Source organism: Fomitopsis serialis, assembly GCF_022376445.1.
Source record: "Fomitopsis serialis strain Sig1Antser10 chromosome Unknown B0H18scaffold_216, whole genome shotgun sequence".
Classification (NCBI taxonomy): Eukaryota; Fungi; Basidiomycota; class Agaricomycetes; order Polyporales; family Fomitopsidaceae; genus Fomitopsis; species Fomitopsis serialis.
Genome location: NW_025955176.1, coordinates 27,635 through 48,134, shown reverse-complemented (window position 1 = coordinate 48,134; position 20,500 = coordinate 27,635). Strand labels below are relative to the sequence as shown.

At 57.1% G+C, this 20,500-nt stretch overlaps 7 protein-coding genes across 7 annotated transcripts; 1 reads left to right on the top strand and 6 right to left on the bottom strand.

The window, feature by feature from the left end:
- Positions 1–155: 155 nt before the first annotated feature.
- B0H18DRAFT_1216781 (armadillo/beta-catenin/plakoglobin) lies at positions 156–2,715 on the bottom strand (the record flags this gene model as incomplete). The annotated part of the gene is made up of 16 exons (XM_048036678.1): positions 2,455–2,715; positions 2,346–2,398; positions 2,263–2,282; positions 2,142–2,207; positions 2,016–2,091; positions 1,932–1,960; positions 1,731–1,842; positions 1,625–1,680; positions 1,471–1,565; positions 1,349–1,415; positions 1,096–1,293; positions 870–1,043; positions 780–808; positions 552–729; positions 232–496; positions 156–175 (listed from the first exon to the last, which is right to left on the bottom strand). Exons 1-16 carry the CDS (start codon positions 2,592–2,594, stop codon positions 156–158), a joined length of 1,578 nt encoding a protein of 525 aa, XP_047885637.1. The 5' UTR covers positions 2,595–2,715.
- Positions 2,716–2,944: 229 nt separating this feature from the next.
- B0H18DRAFT_889252 (uncharacterized protein) lies at positions 2,945–3,400 on the bottom strand (the record flags this gene model as incomplete). The annotated part of the gene is made up of 1 exon (XM_048041268.1): positions 2,945–3,400. One exon carries the CDS (start codon positions 3,398–3,400, stop codon positions 2,945–2,947), a length of 456 nt encoding a protein of 151 aa, XP_047885636.1.
- A 395-nt stretch (positions 3,401–3,795) lies between these two features.
- On the bottom strand, positions 3,796–5,016 carry B0H18DRAFT_889269 (uncharacterized protein; the record flags this gene model as incomplete). The annotated part of the gene is made up of 1 exon (XM_048041269.1): positions 3,796–5,016. One exon carries the CDS (start codon positions 5,014–5,016, stop codon positions 3,796–3,798), a length of 1,221 nt encoding a protein of 406 aa, XP_047885635.1.
- Positions 5,017–9,424: 4,408 nt separating this feature from the next.
- B0H18DRAFT_960774 (uncharacterized protein) lies at positions 9,425–12,285 on the bottom strand (the record flags this gene model as incomplete). Its single annotated transcript, XM_048042996.1, has 14 exons — positions 9,425–9,656; positions 9,711–9,839; positions 9,888–9,961; positions 10,015–10,188; positions 10,237–10,327; positions 10,348–10,475; positions 10,530–10,763; positions 10,822–10,893; positions 10,941–11,125; positions 11,179–11,346; positions 11,402–11,547; positions 11,640–11,769; positions 11,816–11,911; positions 11,997–12,285. 14 exons carry the CDS (start codon positions 12,283–12,285, stop codon positions 9,425–9,427), a joined length of 2,148 nt encoding a protein of 715 aa, XP_047885634.1.
- A 275-nt stretch (positions 12,286–12,560) lies between these two features.
- On the bottom strand, positions 12,561–13,225 carry B0H18DRAFT_1051902 (uncharacterized protein). Its single transcript, XM_048030974.1, has one exon. It carries the CDS (start codon positions 12,889–12,891, stop codon positions 12,625–12,627), a length of 267 nt encoding a protein of 88 aa, XP_047885633.1. The 5' UTR covers positions 12,892–13,225; the 3' UTR covers positions 12,561–12,624.
- Positions 12,829–14,281, bottom strand: B0H18DRAFT_228008 (uncharacterized protein). Its single transcript, XM_048037210.1, has 2 exons — positions 13,741–14,281; positions 12,829–13,692 (listed from the first exon to the last, which is right to left on the bottom strand). Exons 1-2 carry the CDS (start codon positions 14,015–14,017, stop codon positions 13,013–13,015), a joined length of 957 nt encoding a protein of 318 aa, XP_047885632.1. The 5' UTR covers positions 14,018–14,281; the 3' UTR covers positions 12,829–13,012.
- Positions 14,282–17,147: 2,866 nt separating this feature from the next.
- Positions 17,148–18,103, top strand: B0H18DRAFT_1051894 (calmodulin 1). The gene is made up of 5 exons (XM_048030973.1): positions 17,148–17,262; positions 17,320–17,648; positions 17,707–17,778; positions 17,847–17,855; positions 17,906–18,103. The coding sequence occupies exons 2-5, from the start codon at positions 17,417–17,419 to the stop codon at positions 17,929–17,931; spliced, it is 339 nt and encodes a 112-aa protein (XP_047885631.1). The 5' UTR covers positions 17,148–17,262; positions 17,320–17,416; the 3' UTR covers positions 17,932–18,103.
- Positions 18,104–20,500: the final 2,397 nt, after the last annotated feature.

Here is a 20,500-nt window from a genome sequence, read left to right as displayed (position 1 = left end):
CCGGAACATACACGCGAGAGCCATTTCAGCTAAGTGTCTGTTGTCACTGCGACCGTGTGATAGTGTACATATGACGGCTCTGGGTTCCCATGCCTTGTCGAAGCTCTAGCGAAGAACAGCGTCCCCTTTACTGCCAGAAGCGAGATTCTGTCCGTCTAGAGGTAGTAACGATCTCCTGCGAAGACAAGTAAGCCGAGCATTCACTGGGTTTGATAAATCGCCGATACGAACCTATGTGACCCATCCCCGGCTCGACCACCCAGACCTTCCGACCCTCTGCAGGCTGTTCGTCCTCATCGACGCCCTCGAGCCACATCTCCCTCAGGTGATCGTCCACGGCGCCGCACACGATCTTGACGTTGGGGAATGCGCGCTGGAGGACGGAGATGCCGCCGCAGCGGGCGACGAGGAAGGTCACGAAGATGATGTGGTCCTGCGGGACGCCGTGGTCGAGCAGCATGCGGATGGCCATGAAGCCCGCCGCGCCCGTACCAATCTGCGCAGACCACTCTGATGAGTAAGATTACTATAACTGGGGACGTGGAACACACCTGGGCATCTACGAGGAAGACGTAGGTGTTCTGGGCGAGGTGACGCTGGCGGACACAAACGGGAAGCTGGAGGTGGAGCAGGAGAGGCTCCCCTGATGCGGCTTCCGACTGTATTAGCATTGAGCCGATAGGGATGTCGTTGATTACCCTCCGGAGACCCCGCTCCAAGGGCCCTCCTCTGAGACGCGGTCAGCATAACGTCTCAGGTAATAGGTTGAGGAGACGTACGATCGCAAGATGGACACTCCACACAGATGCTACAGATACCTCGTCAGGTATGCCCATGGACCAATGCGAGTCAGAAGAGTGAGCACCCACCTGGACATCTACTTGTTTACCATGTGCTTCGACGCCGAGGGGAGTGATGACGGCTTTCGGGCGGTATGGCAGCAACTCTGTCGCCTTCTCTACCAGAAGCGTCGCAAGTCGGTCACTGAAGAAGATAAAGTCCCCGCGGCAAGTCTCAGCATCCCTCAGGATGGTCAGTATACCCTGTAAGGTTCGTCAAATCCCAACGTCAAGTAATAAGGCACGTAGCACACGCCTTCAACTGTGGTGTCTGGGGTAGCTGGGTGATATTGAGACTCGAGCTGCTTAGGTCGGGCGAACCGTGGGCGACGAGCTCGCGAGGGACAGCTCCAGCCAAACGCTGCCGAAGCTGAGTTGCCCGCTCGTCTAACTGTCTTCGTATATGCGTCGAGATGATGTCGATGGCCACGGCATTGTCGGATCCGGGTACGATCTGATAAGGCAGTACGTCAGGCGAGCGCACTCAACGAAACAGAAAGTTAGCGCACTATGTTGGCATACCGAGAAGTTGGCTGCACGAAGTGGTCGTAGGAGGGCTTCACGTAACGCAAGTACCTGTGCGAGGTGTGGTGTTAGCGATAAGGTACGCGTTTGGCAATCTAGCACTGACTGTTCGAGGATTCCGTCAACGCTCCTCCCGCGTTCTGTCACGTCGCGCTTGATACGGCGGGCGAGCATCAGGTCTGAGTCGCATTGTACAAAAATCTAGGGAATGCGGATGTTAAATAGCCGTTGGACCAATTGGCTCTGGATTAACTCTGTACCTTCAGATCATACAACGCCCTAAGGGCGGGGTCGTGCAAGGCCATGATGCCTTCCGCTTCACTGGAGCTCAACCTTTGATGCCAACTTAGGCTTGATTGGACGTACCAATGATAATTGCTGCTCCATAGAGATACTTGGTCTCGTCAAGACGCTGATGCTCTGTGAAGGAGTAGATGGGGATGTTCGTTTGTCGACAAGCCTTCAGATCCGCCAGGCACTGTGTAGTTCCATGGCAGGACACGCGACCTTCAAAGTTCAAGTACACCTCGCATCCCAAGGACACATGACACGAATAGGTGCACGTACGGACGCGAACAGCGGCATGTCAATTGCGTCTACAAACGCGAAGCGCCTCAGTCAGGGACAGACAGCATAGCGTGCGATGCATACCAGGATGATCGAAGTCATAGCGGCTTGCAAAGGCCAGTTCGATTTCCTCTTCCGTATGCCGCTTGTAGAAGCTATCCTACACGTTCGGCGTAAATGTAGGAAACGACGTGCAGCGTTGCATCTTACTTGAGACATAATGACGACAGTCGGAATAGATCCTAGAGACTGAACTATACGGCGCGCGACATGCGTCTGTTCTCGGACGGGGCATGAATATACTTGTGATGGTGCTACCGAACGTTCTCACTTTGCCACTGGCGGATCCTCCTGCAAATCAGCTGGTCAAACGCTGATCGACTGGCCGGTATGATTTGCGTCAGATTTGCGCACCAGCAATACCGATGACGAACGCATCAGAGATTCTGTGGCCATCCTCTCCATACCTGGTGATACGTAGCTCAATGGAAAGACCTGTGAAGGGCCTCTGTAGAAAGTTTACCAAGGTGGCCTGCCGTGGGATTTGAGCACCGTGTTCTTCTTAGCCTGTAACAGCACATCGCGTGCAGTCAGAGTCGTCGTTGTCCTCGACAATTCGGGGCGAGAGGATTCCGGAAGGGGAGACAAATTATCACCAGACATTGCCGTTGCCTGAGCTGCCGCCTTGCCTGGGATAATGCGTTGGGATATCGTGGCTCGCAGCTGTCGACGTTCACTGGCAGTTCAACTTGAATGGTGGAATGTGCTCAGCCTCGCACTGGCAGGCCAGCGCTCGCTGGTAGGCGCCTGTTTTTCATATGTACTAATAATTTGGTACTAATCGCTCTTCGTTTTTTTTTTTTTTTTTTTTTTTTGGAGGGCCATCATGGGTTTCGGCAGCCTGACAATCGGTCAGTCCCGGTGACCCGGCCTGCTAGCAGGTTTCCCCGCGGGCATAATTCCAGGGAGAAAATGCTTTTATGCACGGCGTGTATTCGCCAGTGTGGGGCTCGTCAACCATCGTCCCGTATGTCGAGACGCGTCGCGTCAATACCCACTAAAACCCTATTGTATGTAGTCCAGTCTTCCGGTAAGGCCAGCTCATCAAACAGTGTGCCATTCCACGTTCCCAGGACCTTGTCCTTTTTGACTGCGGACCGGCCGAATCGCCTGTGCGTCTGCACCATATCAAGATGTAGCCTTTCGTTCATGGCCCTAGTCCATCTGGCTCGGATTGCCTGACCGGTGTGTTCCCAGTCATCTTCGTCGGCGTGTCCGATAACTCTCTCACAACGCAGCTTCCAGATCAGGAAGGCGGACTCAGATATTAGGATCTTCCAAAATCGCTCCGCGTGTCTCCGTCGTTGTCCTCTCGCGCCAGTCCACCTTCGCAGGCACAGGCCCTGTATGTCACCCAGGCTCAGCTCTGGCCAAGCCAGTTGTTTCTTCTGCCAGAGTGCTTTCGCCATGCTCCATATTGTGGCCGACCCGATTGCCTTGCATTCGAGGAGGATGTGTCCTAGTGAGTCCAGCTGTCCACACGTTTGGCACCGGCTTCGTTCCTCATAGCCAGGTATATGCTCCCAATAACTCCCACACTTTTGTGCCCCATGGACGCTCTTCCACAGGAAGTCGCTGATCGGCTTTCTAATGTCAGGGCATCTCAGGCTCCGCCATATGTCTTCGTTTGCGATCAACTTCCCTTGCAATGTGAGTACCCCGTCTCTAATATTTGCTAGACTTTGGATCGTCCGTCTGCGGGGCGCCACGCACTTACGGGCTATGATACCGCGGTACGCGAGCTTTTGCGTCAGTTTATCTAGTCTCGCCCCCGACAGGTCGAAGGTCGGGTCAAGTTCCATGTTCACGGGGTGGGCGCCGTTCCAGACCGACACAGCGTTTTCGCCTCACGTCTTGCAAGTTCCAGCTTACGCCTGTCTCCCACTCCGGTTGCTTGTCTGAAGGTTGTCACAGCACAGCGCTTGCGAAGGGTATTGACTAGTGCCTTCGCCGGTGCGTTGTTCGGCACGTCGATCCAGCCTCTGTCCTCCCATCGCGGCAGGTCACGGACGAGGTATTCGGACAGGCTGTTTGTCTCGCCTATAAAGTGCAGTGGTGTGTCAGGGGGGGCGTCTTGTGCCGCCTTCAGGGCGGCCACTAGTTCACTCCATGGGCTCGCGTTCCTTCCACTTGATGGGTGGGCTCGGACCAGGGAGTTTCGCTCGCTGTTCCTCGCTACATATACGAAACCAATGTCTTCGCTCCCCTCTGCGTCAGGTGGTTCGGTGTTCTCGTCCTTCGGGGCGCCGAGGACTAGGATCGTCTGCGCTTCGTCTTCCACCACTCGTCCACGACGTTGTCTAATCGCTGGTGGGTTTGCTATATTCGGCATTGCCACGAATGCGCGGAAAGCTTCCGCTACTCCGCCCCTCAGCGTCAAAGAAGGGTCGAAAGTGGTCTGTCCGCCTTTCTCGATGGCCTTTCCGTTTTTCTCCTGGCGCCTATGCGTGAGGGTGAGGCCATCCGGGGCAGTGTCCGTCCTCGGGTTCCATTTTTCGCTTAGGTGGCCGAGCAGCTTCCCGGCCGCTTCATAGCATCGCTCGGGATTATGACATCCGTGTATACGATTGGTCCGGCATTCCATGCATTCACACTCACTTGGACCGTCGCCGCCGTCGGTGAGGATGGTGACGTGTTGTGCCAATTTCACGAGGTCTGTTACCAGGCTCACGCTGTGTACATCTCGCAGACAGTTACTTACAGGGGCATTATTCAGCCTTCGCAGCTGTTTGTCCGTGCCTATGTGGTACCAGGCGGGAAGGCCTGCCTTCACGTCATTGCTCAGGGTCACCGCCGCAAAGGAGACATTGTGTTGCTTTGCCACCTTCAGCATTCGCTTCAGGTAGTCGGGTAGGCGGGAGTTCGCGTGGCCCGCTGGGTGCCAGTCCTGGAGGAAGGTATTCACCTGCGCATTCCTCCGGATGGCTCCCGCATCTTTCGTAACACGGATGGCCATAACGGCGTCCACTACGAAAGCCCACCTGGGCCTCTCTGTACCGAGGGTAAGGTAGCGCTTGAGCCACATTATCTCAATGGCTTCGTTGCGTGATTTTAGGTCCAGAATGCCTAGGCCTCCATCTTCTATGGGAAGGTGTAGCGTGTCCTGGTTCACCGAAGGTATGGCATCTGAGCCCCAGACGAAGTTTCTAATTGTTTTACTTAGAGACTTTTCGACAGACTTTGGCATGCCCTGTACCGTTGTGAGGTATTGTGTTATTCCTCCCGGGCCCATTTGAATGATGTACCTTTTCCCTTTGAAGGACGGGTGACTCTGTCCCCATCTCTCGAGGAAAGTCTCCACCTTCCGGACTACTGGGGCCCAGACAGCGGCTTCATTCACTTTGTTTCCTATCCAGGCACCCAGTACTCGCGTCGCTTCCTGGTCCTTCACAACATGTATATGCTCTGGTATGGTGTTCCCTGTCACAGTAGGGTTGATCCGATGGGTCGCCACTACTTGTGCTCGGTACTGCTCCGTTCCTATCGGGATTACCTCCGTTTTCTCCCTGTTGAAGCGGGCCCCGGAGAGCGCGCACCACCGTTCGAGGATATGCCAGAGTTGCTCCCACGCGTCGTTTTGTGAGAGGAACGCGGACGTATCGTCGGCGAAGAGGGATGCTAACAGGCGTTCTGTTAGTCCAGGGATGGAGAATCCCTTGAGGGTGGATCGCTGTAGGAGGCAGGCCAAGGGTTCGATTGCGAGGTCGAAGAGCAGGCACGATAGTGGGTCGCCTTGTCTCACCCCACGTATTATTTGGAAATAGGTACTGCATTCACCATTTATGATGACCAGTGTCGACGCTGATCCATATATGCTCTTTAACCTCTTGATGAGTTCAGTGGGCAGTCCGAAAATTTCAAGGACCATCCACAGGTAGTCATGTCGTATCTTGTCGTATGCCTTCTCCTGATCCAAAGCCACTATCAGACCGTTTTCCTCCGTGGCTTCCGCGTAATCAATCATGGACCGGCATAGCTGTGTTTGGTCCGTGATCCTGCGGCCTGGGAGGAAGCCGGCCTGGTCGGGGTGGATGATCTTTAACGCTACTGGGGCTAGGCGAGTGGCTAATATCCTCGTGTACAGCTTATAGTCTGTATTGAGAAGTGTGATCGGTCTGTAGTTTGCTACGTCCCGCCGGTCTTTCTTTTTGTATAGGGGACATAGCCACCCATCAGCGAAAGCACTCTCTTTTTCAACTCCAAACCTGTCAATGTCACGGTATACAACGCGGAGGAGCTCTAGGCAGTCAAACGATCGTGCGTTATCGTCCGCTTTCTTGTGCATGTCATTGAAAGTCGTCCACAGTTCATAGGGTATGCCGTCAAGACCAGTGGCTTTCCCGGTCTGTGTCTTCGCAAGTGCTTCTTGTATGTTGGCCACCGTTATGGGAGCGGTGAGTTCGTGGTACTCTTGATTCCTGTCGCTTGCGCTCAAGGGCGTCGTCGCTTCCATCAAGGTTGCTCGACAGAGAGCTTCGTCCAGGATCTGTGCTCCATCCTGGCTCTGTAGGTCATCGTGATAGTTGCGGGCCAGCTCAGCCATTTTGTCCGAGCGGCGTTCATATTCCGGGGGTGTCGTTCCAGGGCGTTGAAGCATGTATATTATGTCCCGCGGTTTCTTTGCTTTGTTTATCCCGGACCAATATTTTGTCATCGTTTCGCCGTGTAGTGCATACCGCGCAGCTGTTGTTGCCCGGGTGATGTTGTAACGCTTCTTCTCCAATTCCACTACCCGGTCATGTATCACCGCAGCTTCCCGTTGGAGTGTCTGTCATGTGCGAAGTTCGGGTCACACTGTAAACTCTTCGCGTTTTCGTTTAGTTTCTTTATTGTCGCCACTAGTTTGGGGCATTTCCCTTTCATGATTTTACGGGCCATCTCTATGACTCTGCGTTTGAAGTCGCAGTGTATGGTCTGGGGATTCATCCCCGTTGTCCGTGTGCCCGCCGAGGCGTGTGCTTTTGCCCTCTGGAGCGTTTCCCGTCCCAGGGCTATTACTTTATCGGTGAAGTTCGTGTCCTTTAGTAACTGAATAGGGAGGGTCCATCTCCCTTTTCCGATGTATGGCACCTGGGGTGCGCTCAGTTGCACTGAGACGAGTCGGTGGTCAGTTGGGATTCCGGTCGTTTCTATCAGCCACTCGTTAGAGCATTTCAGGAGCTCTTCTGCGACATAAATTCTATCTATACGTGACCACGACGTTGCCGCTCGTTGAGGGAACGAGTAGTCCCGTGTTTTAGGTTCCGTTTCGCGCCACCCATCTTTTAGTCCAAGGTCACGCATTAGGCCTTGCAGACCCACTATCGCCGCGTTGTTGTCTTCCCTGGGTGGTAGTCTGTCGACGGAGTCTTCGACAATGTTAAAGTCCCCCAGTACAACGTTCGGTTTATGCCTTGTTATGCATAGAGCCGACAGGTTCTCCCAGAAGCCTTCATTCTCGCTGGGCTGGTTTGGTGCGTATACATTAAGGATCTCCAGTCTCGATTGGCCGTGCCATGTCAGGCAGAGTACTGCCGCTCTTCCTGGGACCAAGGTTGTCATTTCTGCTCCTGCTATGTCTACTATCTCCCTGTTTAGTACGAAGGCGACGCCTCGCGCATTTGTGGTGTCTGTGTCGCTGGAGAACAGAACTTTCATTCTTCGTCCGTAAAGGCGGTGTATGGTTTGTACCGTTTCGTCATCCAGGTGGGCCTCCTGGATTGCCATGATACCTATTCGCTGTTCACGCATCAAAGCGTTTAGCGCGTTCCATTTGTTATTCGATGTTCCCGAGGTTGTGCCTCTACCGTTAATGTTGAGTGAGCCGACTTTTAAGGTCGCCTTCGTTTTCCTTCCGCTCCTGTGGCTCGTATCGTACCTCGCGTTGTGTTCAGTGTTTTGACTAGCTGGTTGGTTCAGACTCTCGACCGCCAGTCTCCGATCTGGTCGATCAGTGTCGAGGTCAGCCCTCTCTCCGTTTTCCCCCGTCAGTTCATCTGGTTCACTGTGGAAAGGGGACGCCGTTCGCCATCTCCGGCGGGGGTCACTTATGCCGTTTGCCGTGTGTTCGTCCGTATGTGGTGTGTTTAGTTTGGATGATGATGCCGTTGCGTTACAATTCCACTGCTACAACGATGCGCGGTGGTCGGAGACTACTCCTGAGTCTCTCAGGTGACCTGTCGGATGCTACCCAGTAGCAGAGCGACTTTGGCCTCTCGGCCGAGGGTAAGTCTCGAAGTACCCTCGCTGGGAGAAGAAGACTTCAGCGCCGTCCTCGGCTTTCCTGTCCCGCTTGCGCAGTCAGTAAATTTGGGCCGTCTCGGGTGCCGATGTCTGATTAGTATAGACATGAATTCGGATCTCATAGGGAGCTATGATCAAGTTGGTAGCAATGGTATCGGTCGTAGTGGGACTTCCTTGCTAGTACGGTGCACCCCGCTATTGCACTTCCTTCGCCCAATTTGTTTCGCGACTGGGGGGAGCTCGAGGGTACATTCTGGGTGTATTCTAGGTTATTTCGTGGGCCTGCAGTATTTCGCGAATAAAGCGTGTATCCATTCGCAGCTTAAAGATAGGTAGTACACATAGACACTGTCAGGTTTGTATACCAGCCTTAGACAGGCGAAGCGAGATACAGAGTCGAGGGTACGTCGTCAAGAAAGGGGTCGGGCGCGTGCGATCGTAATAGAGTAGCGATACATCAGGGAAAACCGCCCAGACGCTTGGGCCCTCTGAAGAGCAACAGAGAGTGCTTTGAGAGCGCCAAAGTAGCCAAACCGCCTCAACCAATCTCAACACAAGTGCCTCGGTCTCAAGAGGAATTGTTTGACAAAAGCAGCTTTTTATTTTTATTTATTCCTTGAAGTGCGTTTTCAACCGCCATTTGTCAGGGCAGCCCAGCATTGGGTTTCCCACTCAAAAAGCAATAATAAACCGGTTTGTGAGTGATAAAACCAACGTCCAATTCCTACTCATTAAGAGGTTGAGATTGCTAATCAAGAGCTCTCAAAGTGTGCATATTGCGCCCATAGCACGGTTATAAATGGATCATGATGCACTTCAGTAGGCAATGCGAGCGAACAGTTCATTGCGGTATCGACGGTGCATACAGTAATACATGATCACAACACGTAGCTATACAGGGTATACCACCAGCTTGTGGGTATGAGAGCGATGTTAGTAATGCAGCTGGTGTTTGAGCCCAGTAAAAGCTACAGAGAGGCGGAGAGGACAGCGTAGGCATGGGCGCAGAATGACAGGAGTCCGAATACAACGTACATGATGTAGAGAACCTCGACGAAGATGATCGTACACGAAACGGAGCGTGAGACGTACTGCCCTTCGGTTCCACCACCTGACAAACGTACACCACAATACAAGACCTATTCAGCTTCAGAAATTATGTTCCATGTCAGACCGTCAGTGAACGCACCGGCACACGTCCTACACGGCCTCTACGCGGTCGACGGGGCCTCTGCATCCCCTTCACGCTCTTTAGCCTGGCCTGACCCGCTCGCCGAGGCTGCCGCCGCCGGCTCGTCACTAGCCTTCGTGCCAGTGTTCTTCGGCGCCCACAGCTTGGAGATGCGCGAGATTGCGGCCGTAGGAATGCCACGGGTGACGGTACTAGGCTCAGCTGCCTCGTCGTCGTCGTCTACGCTCGTGCTCGAGATCCCTGCAAGCCTCCTGAGATACACCATGTTGTGTCAGCACAGCGTCAGCAACAGGCTATGTACTTACCGTATGGTGCTCGCCAACGTCTCGTCCATAGACTTGCAGAACCGAGCACAGCCCTCGTCGTACTTTGACGGGTCACTCGGGTCCGCACAGCGCCGCAGGTTGTCGATGCTGACCTTCAGACGATCGTGCCTACAAAGCCCAGTTAGGCCGGCGCTATAAACAAATAATGTTCCTTACTCGGTGGCGTATGTCTTCTCGTCGAAGCTGACGGTGACGTTCACCTTGACGGCCTCATCCAGCGCAACGATGATCTAATGCACGATGACTTGAATAGCGGCTTCAGTACCTAGGGTACCGTACTCACCGCGGAGCAGACCAGAGCTATCATGTTGCTCGACAGGGGCTGCTTGTTGATGTCGAACCGCGCGTGGTTCTCAGGCCGCATGGCCTCCCGATGAGCTCCAGACCACCACTGACGAGCTGCGACTTCAGCCACAGCCTCGTTGTGGAAGGGAGCGTCCAGGTTGGCCACCCACAGCTAATACATATCAGTAAGCCGTACCTAGACATTGGCACGCACACGCACCGAGGGATCCACCATCGGATCTGGCATCTCCAAGTTGCCGTGATGGAATGCGAAGTCCTGCTTCAAGAACTTCACGAGAGCCTCGAGGTGACTGCCGTCTTCTCGTTGTACGCAGCACTGCTGAGCTTCTTGCCGTCAGAGCCGTGTTGCGGCACCTTGAACGCGAGGAAGTTCTTCTCGACGACGCGCTTTGCCTTCTGCTTGACTTCCTGACGAAGTTGAGATGACACCTTCGCGACCTGACAATCTGCTCGATGCTCATGTCACCGCTGAGAAATGAAGTGACGACTCACATAGTGGATCATCCTCCCATGTGTCACTGCATCTGCCCACGCCCTGTTGTACGCGGTCAAGAACCTTTCGGTCTTGTACCTCTCGTGCTTCTCCATGAGCATCTTCATGATCTCCACGGGCTTCTCGGTCTTCTCCATACGACCGTCCTTCATGACTCGAGGCCACGCGTTCTCCAAGCTGAGGTACACGCGGAACTCCTGCTGGGCGTGGTGCAGGAAGCTCTTCAACGGCTCCTGCGTCATCGTCTCGAGCACGTTGTTGTCACGTCGATGACCTTCTTAGGCCGGCGACCTTGCGCTTGCCCTTGCTCTGCGCTTTCTCTTTCTTCTTCTGCTGAGGCTTGTCCTTGACCTTGACGACGATCTAGGCCAAAAGTCAGTCAAACACCGCCTTCCAAGCCACAGTCTCACCTCGTCATCCATGTCCACGTCGCCATCAAGCTCGTCAATGTCCTCCTCTCGGTCGTGACTCGACACCTTGTACTCGCTGCCATCGTCGTCAGAGTCGTCCGGGACGTGGATGGGGGACATCGACTCCATCTTGACGCGACGAGTACGCCTTGCTGCACCCTTTCCTGCTCTGGATGGCGAACCTGCTGTCACAGATGTCAGTCATCAGCGTGAGTTGTAAGACACACCAGTGGCTCACCGCCCTGTCCAGAACCTTCCTCGACCTCGTCCTCGACCTCGACCTCGTCACCCTCACCTGCCTCCTCGTCATCGTCCTCATTCTCCTCGTCACTGTCCTCCAGACGCAGGAAAGTCTTCTTCTCCGGAGGCTTCGCAACGCCCTGCGTCTGCTTGGCTGATTTCGTACCTGAGCCTGCTTCCGAGTCGAATTAGTAAAATACGCGACTCTTTGAGCGACTTACCAAGGGATGCAGCCAGGTCCTCCTCCTGCCTGGGCGCCTTCGAGCGCGACACCGGGGGCGAGGACTGGATGACCACCTCCGGTATGACAACACTCTTGCGTCCAGGCGACACCTCTGCGAGGTATGCGTCAAAACAGGACCGTATGCTCCGAAGAACATGACGCTCACCAGACGTCTGACCTCCTCTTGCGCTCGTCACGCGTGTCGGCTGCCGATGCGTCCTGACCAGCTGGCTTACTTGCCAGCTGGGTCTTGCCTTCTTCTTCTCAGGCTGCTCCACGCCGCCTCGTCATCGCTCGCCTCCTTCTCGGGGGTCTCAGTCGCCTTCCTCTTGCGTGGGCGAGGCTTGGGCCTAGGCGGCGATGGAACTAACGCAAGATGAGCTCGCCACTCACTAGTTGTGCGTTTACTCACCGTTCGCTTTCTTCTTGCCCTTGCTCGCCGATGGAACCAGCTCTCCTTCATCATCCTCTGACTCCTTCTCTGTATCCGACACCTTTTCCTTGGCGACTAAGGCTCGTTGTCGTCCTTGATCTCTGTGGCACAATATGCTAGTAGTATGCTGATACACAGTGTGAATGGCGATACTACGTACTTTGTCGACGATCCTTCTCAGAAACTCCATCCTTCTCCGCGGCGGTGTTGAGGTTGTGAAGCATCTCGTTCAGCTTCTTCTTTGAGAGGTGCGGATACTGCTGTTTGAGCACTTCCTTCATGTTGGGGGCCGCCGTCGCTTCATCTTGTATGCTGCCCGATGGACCAGGGGCACTGGCTGCCGATTTGGCCTTACCGCGAGTCGACTTGACGGGGGGCTTTGCGCTCCCCCCACCGACCTTCGCCTTTGCTGCTGCTGCGGCTTTCGACCTAGTATCGCGCGGCGACATAGTGAGAGACGTGACAACGAAGAGTCGGCGGCCGCACCAATAAGTGAACCATGAGAGTCTGAGTCAGCCACAAGTGCACACAGTATCAAACTCTGGCAATTCTCACTCCGTCAATGTTTGATCACAAGTGTCAAAGAGTCGTCAAGTACTGAACATAAATTGGTTATTCATTACAAGGATACAACCTACAAGAATATGAGAATCAGACATAGCACAGAGTAAAGAGTCAACACCAGTGAACATGACACCGTAAAAGTCCACATTGGATATGATATCCGTTTATCCATGGTAGTTCACCTCCTGCCGACAAGCCATACTATACTAACATCTTGGGGTACATCACACACGCAAAATGTTTGACATACACACTACAGTGTAGCCCAGGCACTCGTTATTGCTCACCACACGCAGATCTTTATCCAGGTGTGAGCTATCTGTTTCGAATCCTGGGCCCTGGGTGCGAGGGCGAGTGGGGAGGTCCCAATGAGTGGTGTAACATGAGTAGTCTGCAACCAGCAGAACAATTCCGCTGCTCATGCTCAGGAGATGGAACGGGAATGACGCCGGGGACGCGTCCTCATGCGAGAACTCCACGCCGTCCACCATCTCGTTCTCGCAGTAGTATATCAGCGCGGGGTCCTCCAGAACTTGAACATGTCGTGCAGGTAAACCCCCGGGTGTCCGGGGGCTTACCCGTACCCGTACCCGCCCTGGTACCGTACCCGCTTCACGGGTACGGGTCACGTGCGGGTACGGCGGGTCTGCAGGTCCATGCGCGGGTGGGCGAGCGAATAGGTGGGTGAGTGGGGGAGTGTGCAGGAGGGCGGGGAGGCTCGCGCAGGCAGGCGAGCGAGCGAGCGAGTGTGCGGGCAAGTTGGCGGGTCAACGGTGCACCCGTTGTCCTCGCTGCTATGCCCTCACCCTCCATCCTCCCCGCTCGCCGTCCTCCGCACTCGCGCTCGCGCGATCCCGCCATCCGCCCGTGCGTCCCCGACAGCTCCGTACCCGCCGACGGGAGAGTCCGCGCACTTCCCGTCTGTACACGCCGCTCGCCTGCCCTCCCGCCTCGTTCGTGTGCCCACCTCACTCTCACTCGTCCTTCGCTCGCCCGTATGCCCGCCCGGCGTTCATCGGCCACGTCTGCGTGCTGGGCATTCGCCCAGCACGCTCGTGGTCGATATGCGTGTGGTGCTTGTCCGCACCGTGTCCCCGTCCATGCCAGCTGGCCTGCCTGCTCGTTCTCCCGCCTCGCGGCGCGTGCGTTCGTTGGCCGTGTCTGCGCGCTGGGCATTTGCCCATCGCGCTCGCGGTTGCCGTGCGTGTCGTCGCGCGTTCCGGCTTGCTCGTCCGCTTGCCTCCCTGCCCGCCCCTCTCCCCGCTTCCCCGCCCGCCTTCCCGGTTTCCAAACTATTCACCGGTGAGCTCTCCCATTCGTTCGCTCGTCTGACTGCTCACCTGTGCGTTCGCTCGTCCGCCCGCCCGTTCGCTTGCGTGTGCGTTCGTCGGCCGTGTCTGTGCGCTGGGCACTTGTCCGGCGCGCTCGCGGTCGACGTGCGTGTCGTGCTGCGCGACACCTCTTCGTCCACCTACCCACGCGCCCGCCCATCCACTGGCATGTGTCGGCCCGTGCGTTCGTCTGCCCGACGCGTTCGTCTGCTCGTACGCTCGCCCGCCCGTGCGCTTGTTCACCTGGCCGCTCGCTCATGCGCGCGTTCGCCAGCCGTCCCTGCATGCTGGTGGTCGGGGTGTGTGTTATTTCACTCACCTGTCCCTTCGCCCGCTCACCCGCCCGTTTTCCCGCCTGCCAGCTCCACCCGCGTGCACCTTGGCCCTCCGTTCGTCCACCCGCCCACGTGTCTGGTGGTTCACCCACCCGCTCGCTCACCTAGCTCGGTGGTCCGTTCGTCCGCCCGCCGCCCGCTCGTCGGCCGTGCCTACACGCAGGGCATTGGCCCTGCGTGCTCGCGCTCGTCGTGCGCGTCGTGCTGCACGTCGGGGCGTCCTGTGCTTGCTGTTAGTGAGCCGACTCGTGGGTACCTGAACTCACCTCGCCCTCGCCCTCACCCTCGCCCGCGCCCGCGCCCTCGCCCTCGCCCGTCCCCGCCAGTCACCCACCCCTGTCCGCCGTCTACTCGTCATCCAGGCCTGTCGTCCGTTCGTTGCTGCGCCCGGGCTCGCGGTGGCTTCCTCGGCTGCGTTCGCATTGCGTTCGCACACGCGGTCTTTGCGGGTGCTCGCCGCGCGCTTGTGCGCCGTGTTGCTGAGGCTGAGACCGTGGGCGTGGGCGAGTCGACCTGGTGGAACTTGAAGCTTGAAGGAGACTCGAGAGGGGGAGACCCGCGAGTTTGGGCGCTCGCGGGGCTGCCGCTTTTGGCAATACCCGCACGACTGCAGGGCGGGTAGGCGGGTACGGAAATCGCTACCGGGACCCCTACCCGCGACCCACGCGGGTTGGGCGTACCCCTGCAATGCACTACGTGCAGCAGGATACTGTCGAACGCCTTCCCGCCCTCTGAGAACCCGCGCGAGTCGACGACGATGTTCACCTGTGCCCCACCGAGCCTCCGACCATCTTCTTGCTCCACGAGCCAGTCACGACCTAGCCTAGGACCGTGTCCTCCGTCATGCGCTTGGGGCGCAGTAGGCGGTGCCGCGCGAGCATGCTCAGGACGACGGCAGAGAACTGCATCGAGCCGCCGCCCTGCGTGAAGAGGATGCGGTGCGTCGGGGGCACGGACATGAGGGAGAGAGGCCTTCGCAGGCGGGTGGTACAGGAATGCCGGAGTCGTCCCGGGAGGCGAGAATTCTGTGTCATTAGTGCCGCGCTAGCAGAGGGCACGACGAGCTTCCCGTTCGTCACTACGCCTGCTGGCGCGGGCATTGTAAGTCGAAGCGGGGACGTCTAGCGAGGGTGTACCTTTATTTGCAGAGCCTTTGTGCTCGTTTTCCCAACTCATGCCACACCCTTCCTCCTTCCATCCCTTCGTGTGTGTCTCGTACTCCTCTCGCTCATCGTTTGCTGCATTCCGCGCAGTCTGATCGTTTCGTGCTGAACTCGCGCATGCGTCGTGTGAGTCCCGTATCATGCGGCTGCAGTGCTTGTCGCCAGAACCGCGGGACGACTGTCGCCTGAGTCGAAATGGACGGCGCGAGATTAGTACTGAGGGCGTGGGGACGACGTGATCGAAATGTTCGCCAGTACTTGCGAACCATGTAAAGTAATAGCTGTCAACCGAGGTGCAGGCCATATAGGCATATCTTTGTATGAAATCCCTGTAGTTAGCGCAAAGGTATCATACATAAACGCCTGTACTTACCAAGGCCTATTCTCATACATGAGCTGCCACTCACTCATGTATGAGCGAAGCGCCGTCGGCCGTTACCCGTTATAGCAGCCACCCCGGGGCAGCCCGGTCCCTTCGTCCGCGGCGGGGCAGCTGACGCGAGGCTGCCCCATATGGATGCACATCGGGGTTGTTCATCGCAGATCAGGTACGATCTTGAATCCCTTGCGCCACCGCCCGCCGTGTGGCGTCGGTTTCGGCCAAACCCGGGAGCTCGCAACGAGCCGAGCTCGCGGCGAGCGCTTCCGCCCGCCGTTTACGACCTCCACTGGCACCATCCCGTGTCGGTCACCGACATCGTTGGAGCACAGCGGGCACGACGACAGCGAGTATCCGACACTTGCATCGAGGTGAGCGCAGACATACACGACCGAGCGAGCTGACCGTAGCCACAGGACGCGGCGACGTGCAGTGCAGCATACTCGTCGACCGCGAGCGCGTAGGGCTAATGCCCCGCGTGAGCACGCAGCCGATGGGCGTACCACAAGGGCGGCCAGCTGAGCGGTCAGGCGGACAGACAGGCCAGCGAATGGGTGGGCAAGTGCCAAGCAGACGGGTAGGAGAGCGAGCAGGCGCCAGCACACGCCCGCCGCGAGCGCGCTGGGCGAGTGCCCAGCACGCAGATACAACCAACGGATGCACACGCGGGCGGGTGAGCAGGCGAGAAAGTTGGCACGCAGGCAGTTAAGCGGGTGGACAAGCGGGAGGGCAGGCGGACGAGCGGGAGGGCAGGCGGACGAGCGGGAGGGCAGACGAGCAGGCAGGCGGACGGGCGGACGGGCGGACAAGCGTACGAGCAGGCAAGGAGACGAGTGGGTGGGTGGGTGGAAGAGAAGGTGAGTGGTAAAGCGGGTGGGTGGGCGAGCGAGAAGGCAGGCGGGCGAGAAGGCAGGCGGGCGAGAGGGAAAGCGGGCAGACACAGAGTGCGGACGAGCACTACACGCACGGCGACCGCGAGCGTGCAGGGCGAATGCCCAGCACGCAAGCACGGCCGACGAGCGGATGGCAGGGGTGACCGTGACGGCGGGCAGAGTAGGGGCGCGCGCAACACGCAGCAACCGCGAACGCACGGGGCGACTGCCCTGCTGCCCCTGCATGCAGACACGGCCAATGTGTTCGTATATATAGAACCTGTAATGATAGTAAGAATATACTTTATGAAAGTGAGTTCGGTATATGTATATCACGCTACAACACTCTTTGTGACCGCCGAGACTCAGAGAACCAGTACAGTATAGTAGTAGTGTCGTCATCCCTACTGTACACGAGAACGAGGGGTTGTGTGTTGCACTACTGCATCTTATCCGTTGTAGTATACATAACTAAAATCGTATCTAATCCCTAAGACATGCACACACAGTGCGAAAAGCCTAGAAAGCGAGTCGCACGTATGTTGCAGGCCTAAGTAGGACCTTTAAACGCGTTCTGATTGGTCAGGAGCAGCCCGAGCACATCGGGGATGCCAGATTTGGCGAGGCAACAAATAGACACAAACGTTGAGTTTACGGGCGCCCGCAAGGCTCACCTCACTTCTACGAGCTACTGTACCTCTACCGTCTCGCTTTCATGTTTAACTCTGCACGAACGCAACGGCGGAGGCTCGGGTACGCATTTCAGGAATGATTTCAACCAGGTAAGCTTGTCTGGCCTGGCCATCAATGCACATGCACTAATCTACTACCCACCCCAGACCCACCCTCTCGTCAACGATTATGTCGGACCGCGCGTTGACGAGCGTGTCGTGGCTCATCGACCAATAGAGGTGTGTCAGTGGGTTCGTCAAAACGATGCGCTCGCTTGGGCGGAACCCGACGGAGGCGGAGCTGCAAGACATGATCAACGAAAATCGACACGGACAGCCCGAATGGCACGACTTCCCCGAGTCCTTCGCGATGATGGGGCGTAAGACGCGCAACACGGACAGCCAGGAGGAGATCAAGGAAGTGTTAAGGGTCTTCGATCAGGACGGCAGCGGCTACATCTCTGCTGCAGAGCTCAGGCGTGTTATAACCAACCGCGGTGAGTGCCCTCGTCTGCATAGAGAGGCAGCGGCACTGATCATGCGGGTGGTGCGCAGGCGAGAAGCTGTCGGACAACGAGGTCGACGAGATGATTTGCGAGGTGGATGTCGATGGTGATGGTTACAATGGTGCGTCTTCGCTGTTCGGTGCCCGTTGCTTCTCTAACATCTGTGCCATCCTCCTTGCACCCTCGGAGTTCGTGAAGGTACGACCACCTCATCACCCATGTTGCAACTGCGCTGATATGTCTCGCAGATGATGCTCTCTGCATCGACGTGTAGTACAACTAGCCTATCCCCGTTAACTATTTGCGAGCCCCACAGTATCGTACATCCGCAACTTGCAATGACAGAGACTATATATATGCTCTAGTTGTCTTTCTGCATTTCCCGAATGCCCCGCCTTTTGTATTGTCGTGCAGTGCGACATATGCAGCGCATATGTCATGGTGCGAAACATACGTGCTGCTATTCAGGCACTGTGCCAAACAGGTCGTGGCTATATATGGTGCTGTACCTAGCCCTAGAACATGTCAGATCGAGCTGATCACAAATCACGATCGCATTCGCCCGATCTGTGCCCACGACAGCACCCAAAGTGGAAGGGCGTGCGATAGGACCTATTTAGGTAACCACGAGCTCTTCCCGGCGCCGGGCGACCTGAGCTGTCCCTAAAGGGCAGCTGCCCTTTCGGGTAGCGAGCGGGGCGCCGGCTGCAGTGATTACTGTGCCTTCATACATGAAGGGGACTTGTAAGTACTGGGATTTATGTATGACCTGTTTGTGCTAACAACAGGTATTCATACATGAGCATGCCAGCATCTGGTGCGAGGTGAGGGGAGGGTGCGTCAAGTAGTAGAGGCGTACATACCCCGGAAATTCGAGCCTTCGTGCCCGTTCTATCCACTCGATCCGCACTCTCCCACCTCCGGTCCCTTCGTGCTCGCCTCTCGTCCTCCTCGCCTGCGTTTCTTGCAGTTCGCGCGGTCTTGACGCTCGGCGCTGGACTTGCACGCGCGTTGTGCAAGTCCTCGGTCGCGCGGCATGCTTGCGTGTTCCAGAGCCATGGACGTGGTACTGGGACAGAGTTTGCGGACAGTTAGAAATGGTCGCAACGAGTTGCGAGCCATATATAGTAATACCACACAACGCACCTCTTGAGTACCTCTCGACCTTCTCGCCCCGCATTTCTTGCGGTTCGCGCGGACTTCTCGCTCAACAGTAGACTTTTACGCGCGTTGTACGAGACCTGAGTCGCGCGGCAGAGTTCCGTGGATTGGGTGAGCAAGCAGGTGGGCCAAGCTAGTCGTAGGGTGAGGGCAGGCAGAAGAGAAGGGGCGGGCGAGCGAGAGCGGGCGGGCGCGAGAGGGCGGGCAAGCCAGATGCGTAGACAGACGCACTAGTATTCAAGCAGGATGCGCAGACTGGTAGACTAAGTGTGAGACGCCATGGGGCTGCAGTACTGCAGAGCCAAGGTGAGCGACTCGCGATCGAGCTAAGATGACTTACCATATATGGTGTGCAACTAGTTGCACACTTCAAGTCTCGAGTTTCGACGACCGCCATCCGCTCCATGAACCCGCATGTTGACCGCCTGTTCTCGCATCACCTCGACCCTTCTGTCCCGACTCACTTACCTGCCCATATCCACGCTCATTCGTACGCCCGTCCGTGTGCTTAGCTGCGCAGTTACCAGCTCCTCGGACTTGCAACTCGCCCACTGTTGCTACTACCACCACAACCACCTCCGTTGCGTCTGCGTCGAAGCTTCCGCGCCGTCTCCTGATCTTCGAACATGAATACGAACACGGAACGAGAAGGGACAGGGTGCGTGGGACGGGAGGGCGAGTCGGGAAGAAGGAAAGCAGAACGATCGTGAAGACTCAGCGCCAGGGCCCAGCGCTCCGAGTCAGAAGCCATAAGGTGCGCACTATAGTACTGTGTCCTTCTTTGCTCGCCCATCCGTTACTCGCCCATCCGTTACTCGCCCATTCGTTTACTCGCCCATCGTTTACTCGCCCGCTCGCCCGCCCGCTCTCCCGCTCGCCCGCCCGCTCTCCCACTCGCCCGCCCGCTCTCCCACTCGCCCGCCCGCTCCAATGTCCATCCCCTATTCGGCCACCTACCCGCTCGTCCGCCCACTCGCCCATTCGTACGTGCCCGCCCACTGACATGTCCGCTCACCCGCCAGCTCGCCTGTCCGCTCGCCCGTCCGCTCGCCCGTCCGCTCGCCCGTGTCCCGACCGCTCACCCTCTCGCCGGCTCGCCTGCCCGTACGTTCACTCGCCTACCTATCCACTCGCCCGTTCACTCGCATGCCCATTCGCTCCCTCGTTCACTCGTCCGTCCGTTCGTTCGTTCGTCCGCTCATCCGCTCATCCATCCGCTCGCCTCGGCCTCGAACTTACCACCCAGCTTCTCGCTGCCTCCCCTTTGAACGCGCTCGCACACACCAGCCCCGCTCGTCTGCCTACTCACGCCCTCGCGAGCTCGTTGGTATGCCCATTCCAACCTCTTCGCTAGCTCGCCCACCCTGCTGGTCTCGCTTGCTCGCCCGTTGTCGATGCTGCACTGGAGGAGCATCTTGAAAGGATGGATCGCGCGTCAGCAATGCCGGACGTACAGAAAAGAACAGCGCGGAAGACGTACCGCAGTCGCTGGACGCGTGTCGGCCACATGCGCAATCGCTGGGACGGGCTGCGTTTGGATAACAACCACGCAGCGCTCGCGCCATCCCACTGCTCCAGCACAACGAGCCCGAACGCGCGACTTTGCAGCCGTGCAGCACCAGTCCGTTGCGCGACGCCTACGACGACCGCGAGCACGCGGGCCAATGCCCTGCGTGCAGACA

Bases quoted from the DNA above. Each gene is read 5' to 3' on its own strand.
- B0H18DRAFT_1051902 (XM_048030974.1), bottom strand. From the start codon at position 12,891: ATGGTGGACGGCGTGGAGTTCTCGCATGAGGACGCGTCCCCGGCGTCA.
- B0H18DRAFT_228008 (XM_048037210.1), bottom strand. From the start codon at position 14,017: ATGCAGGGACGGCTGGCGAACGCGCGCATGAGCGAGCGGCCAGGTGAA. The intron at 13,693-13,740 runs GTGAGCAGTCAG...ACCGGTGAATAG, and splicing joins GCGGACGAGCGAACGCACAG to TTTGGAAACCGGGAAGGCGG.
- B0H18DRAFT_1051894 (XM_048030973.1), top strand. From the start codon at position 17,417: ATGCGCTCGCTTGGGCGGAACCCGACGGAGGCGGAGCTGCAAGACATG. The intron at 17,649-17,706 runs GTGAGTGCCCTC...GGTGGTGCGCAG, and splicing joins GCGTGTTATAACCAACCGCG to GCGAGAAGCTGTCGGACAAC.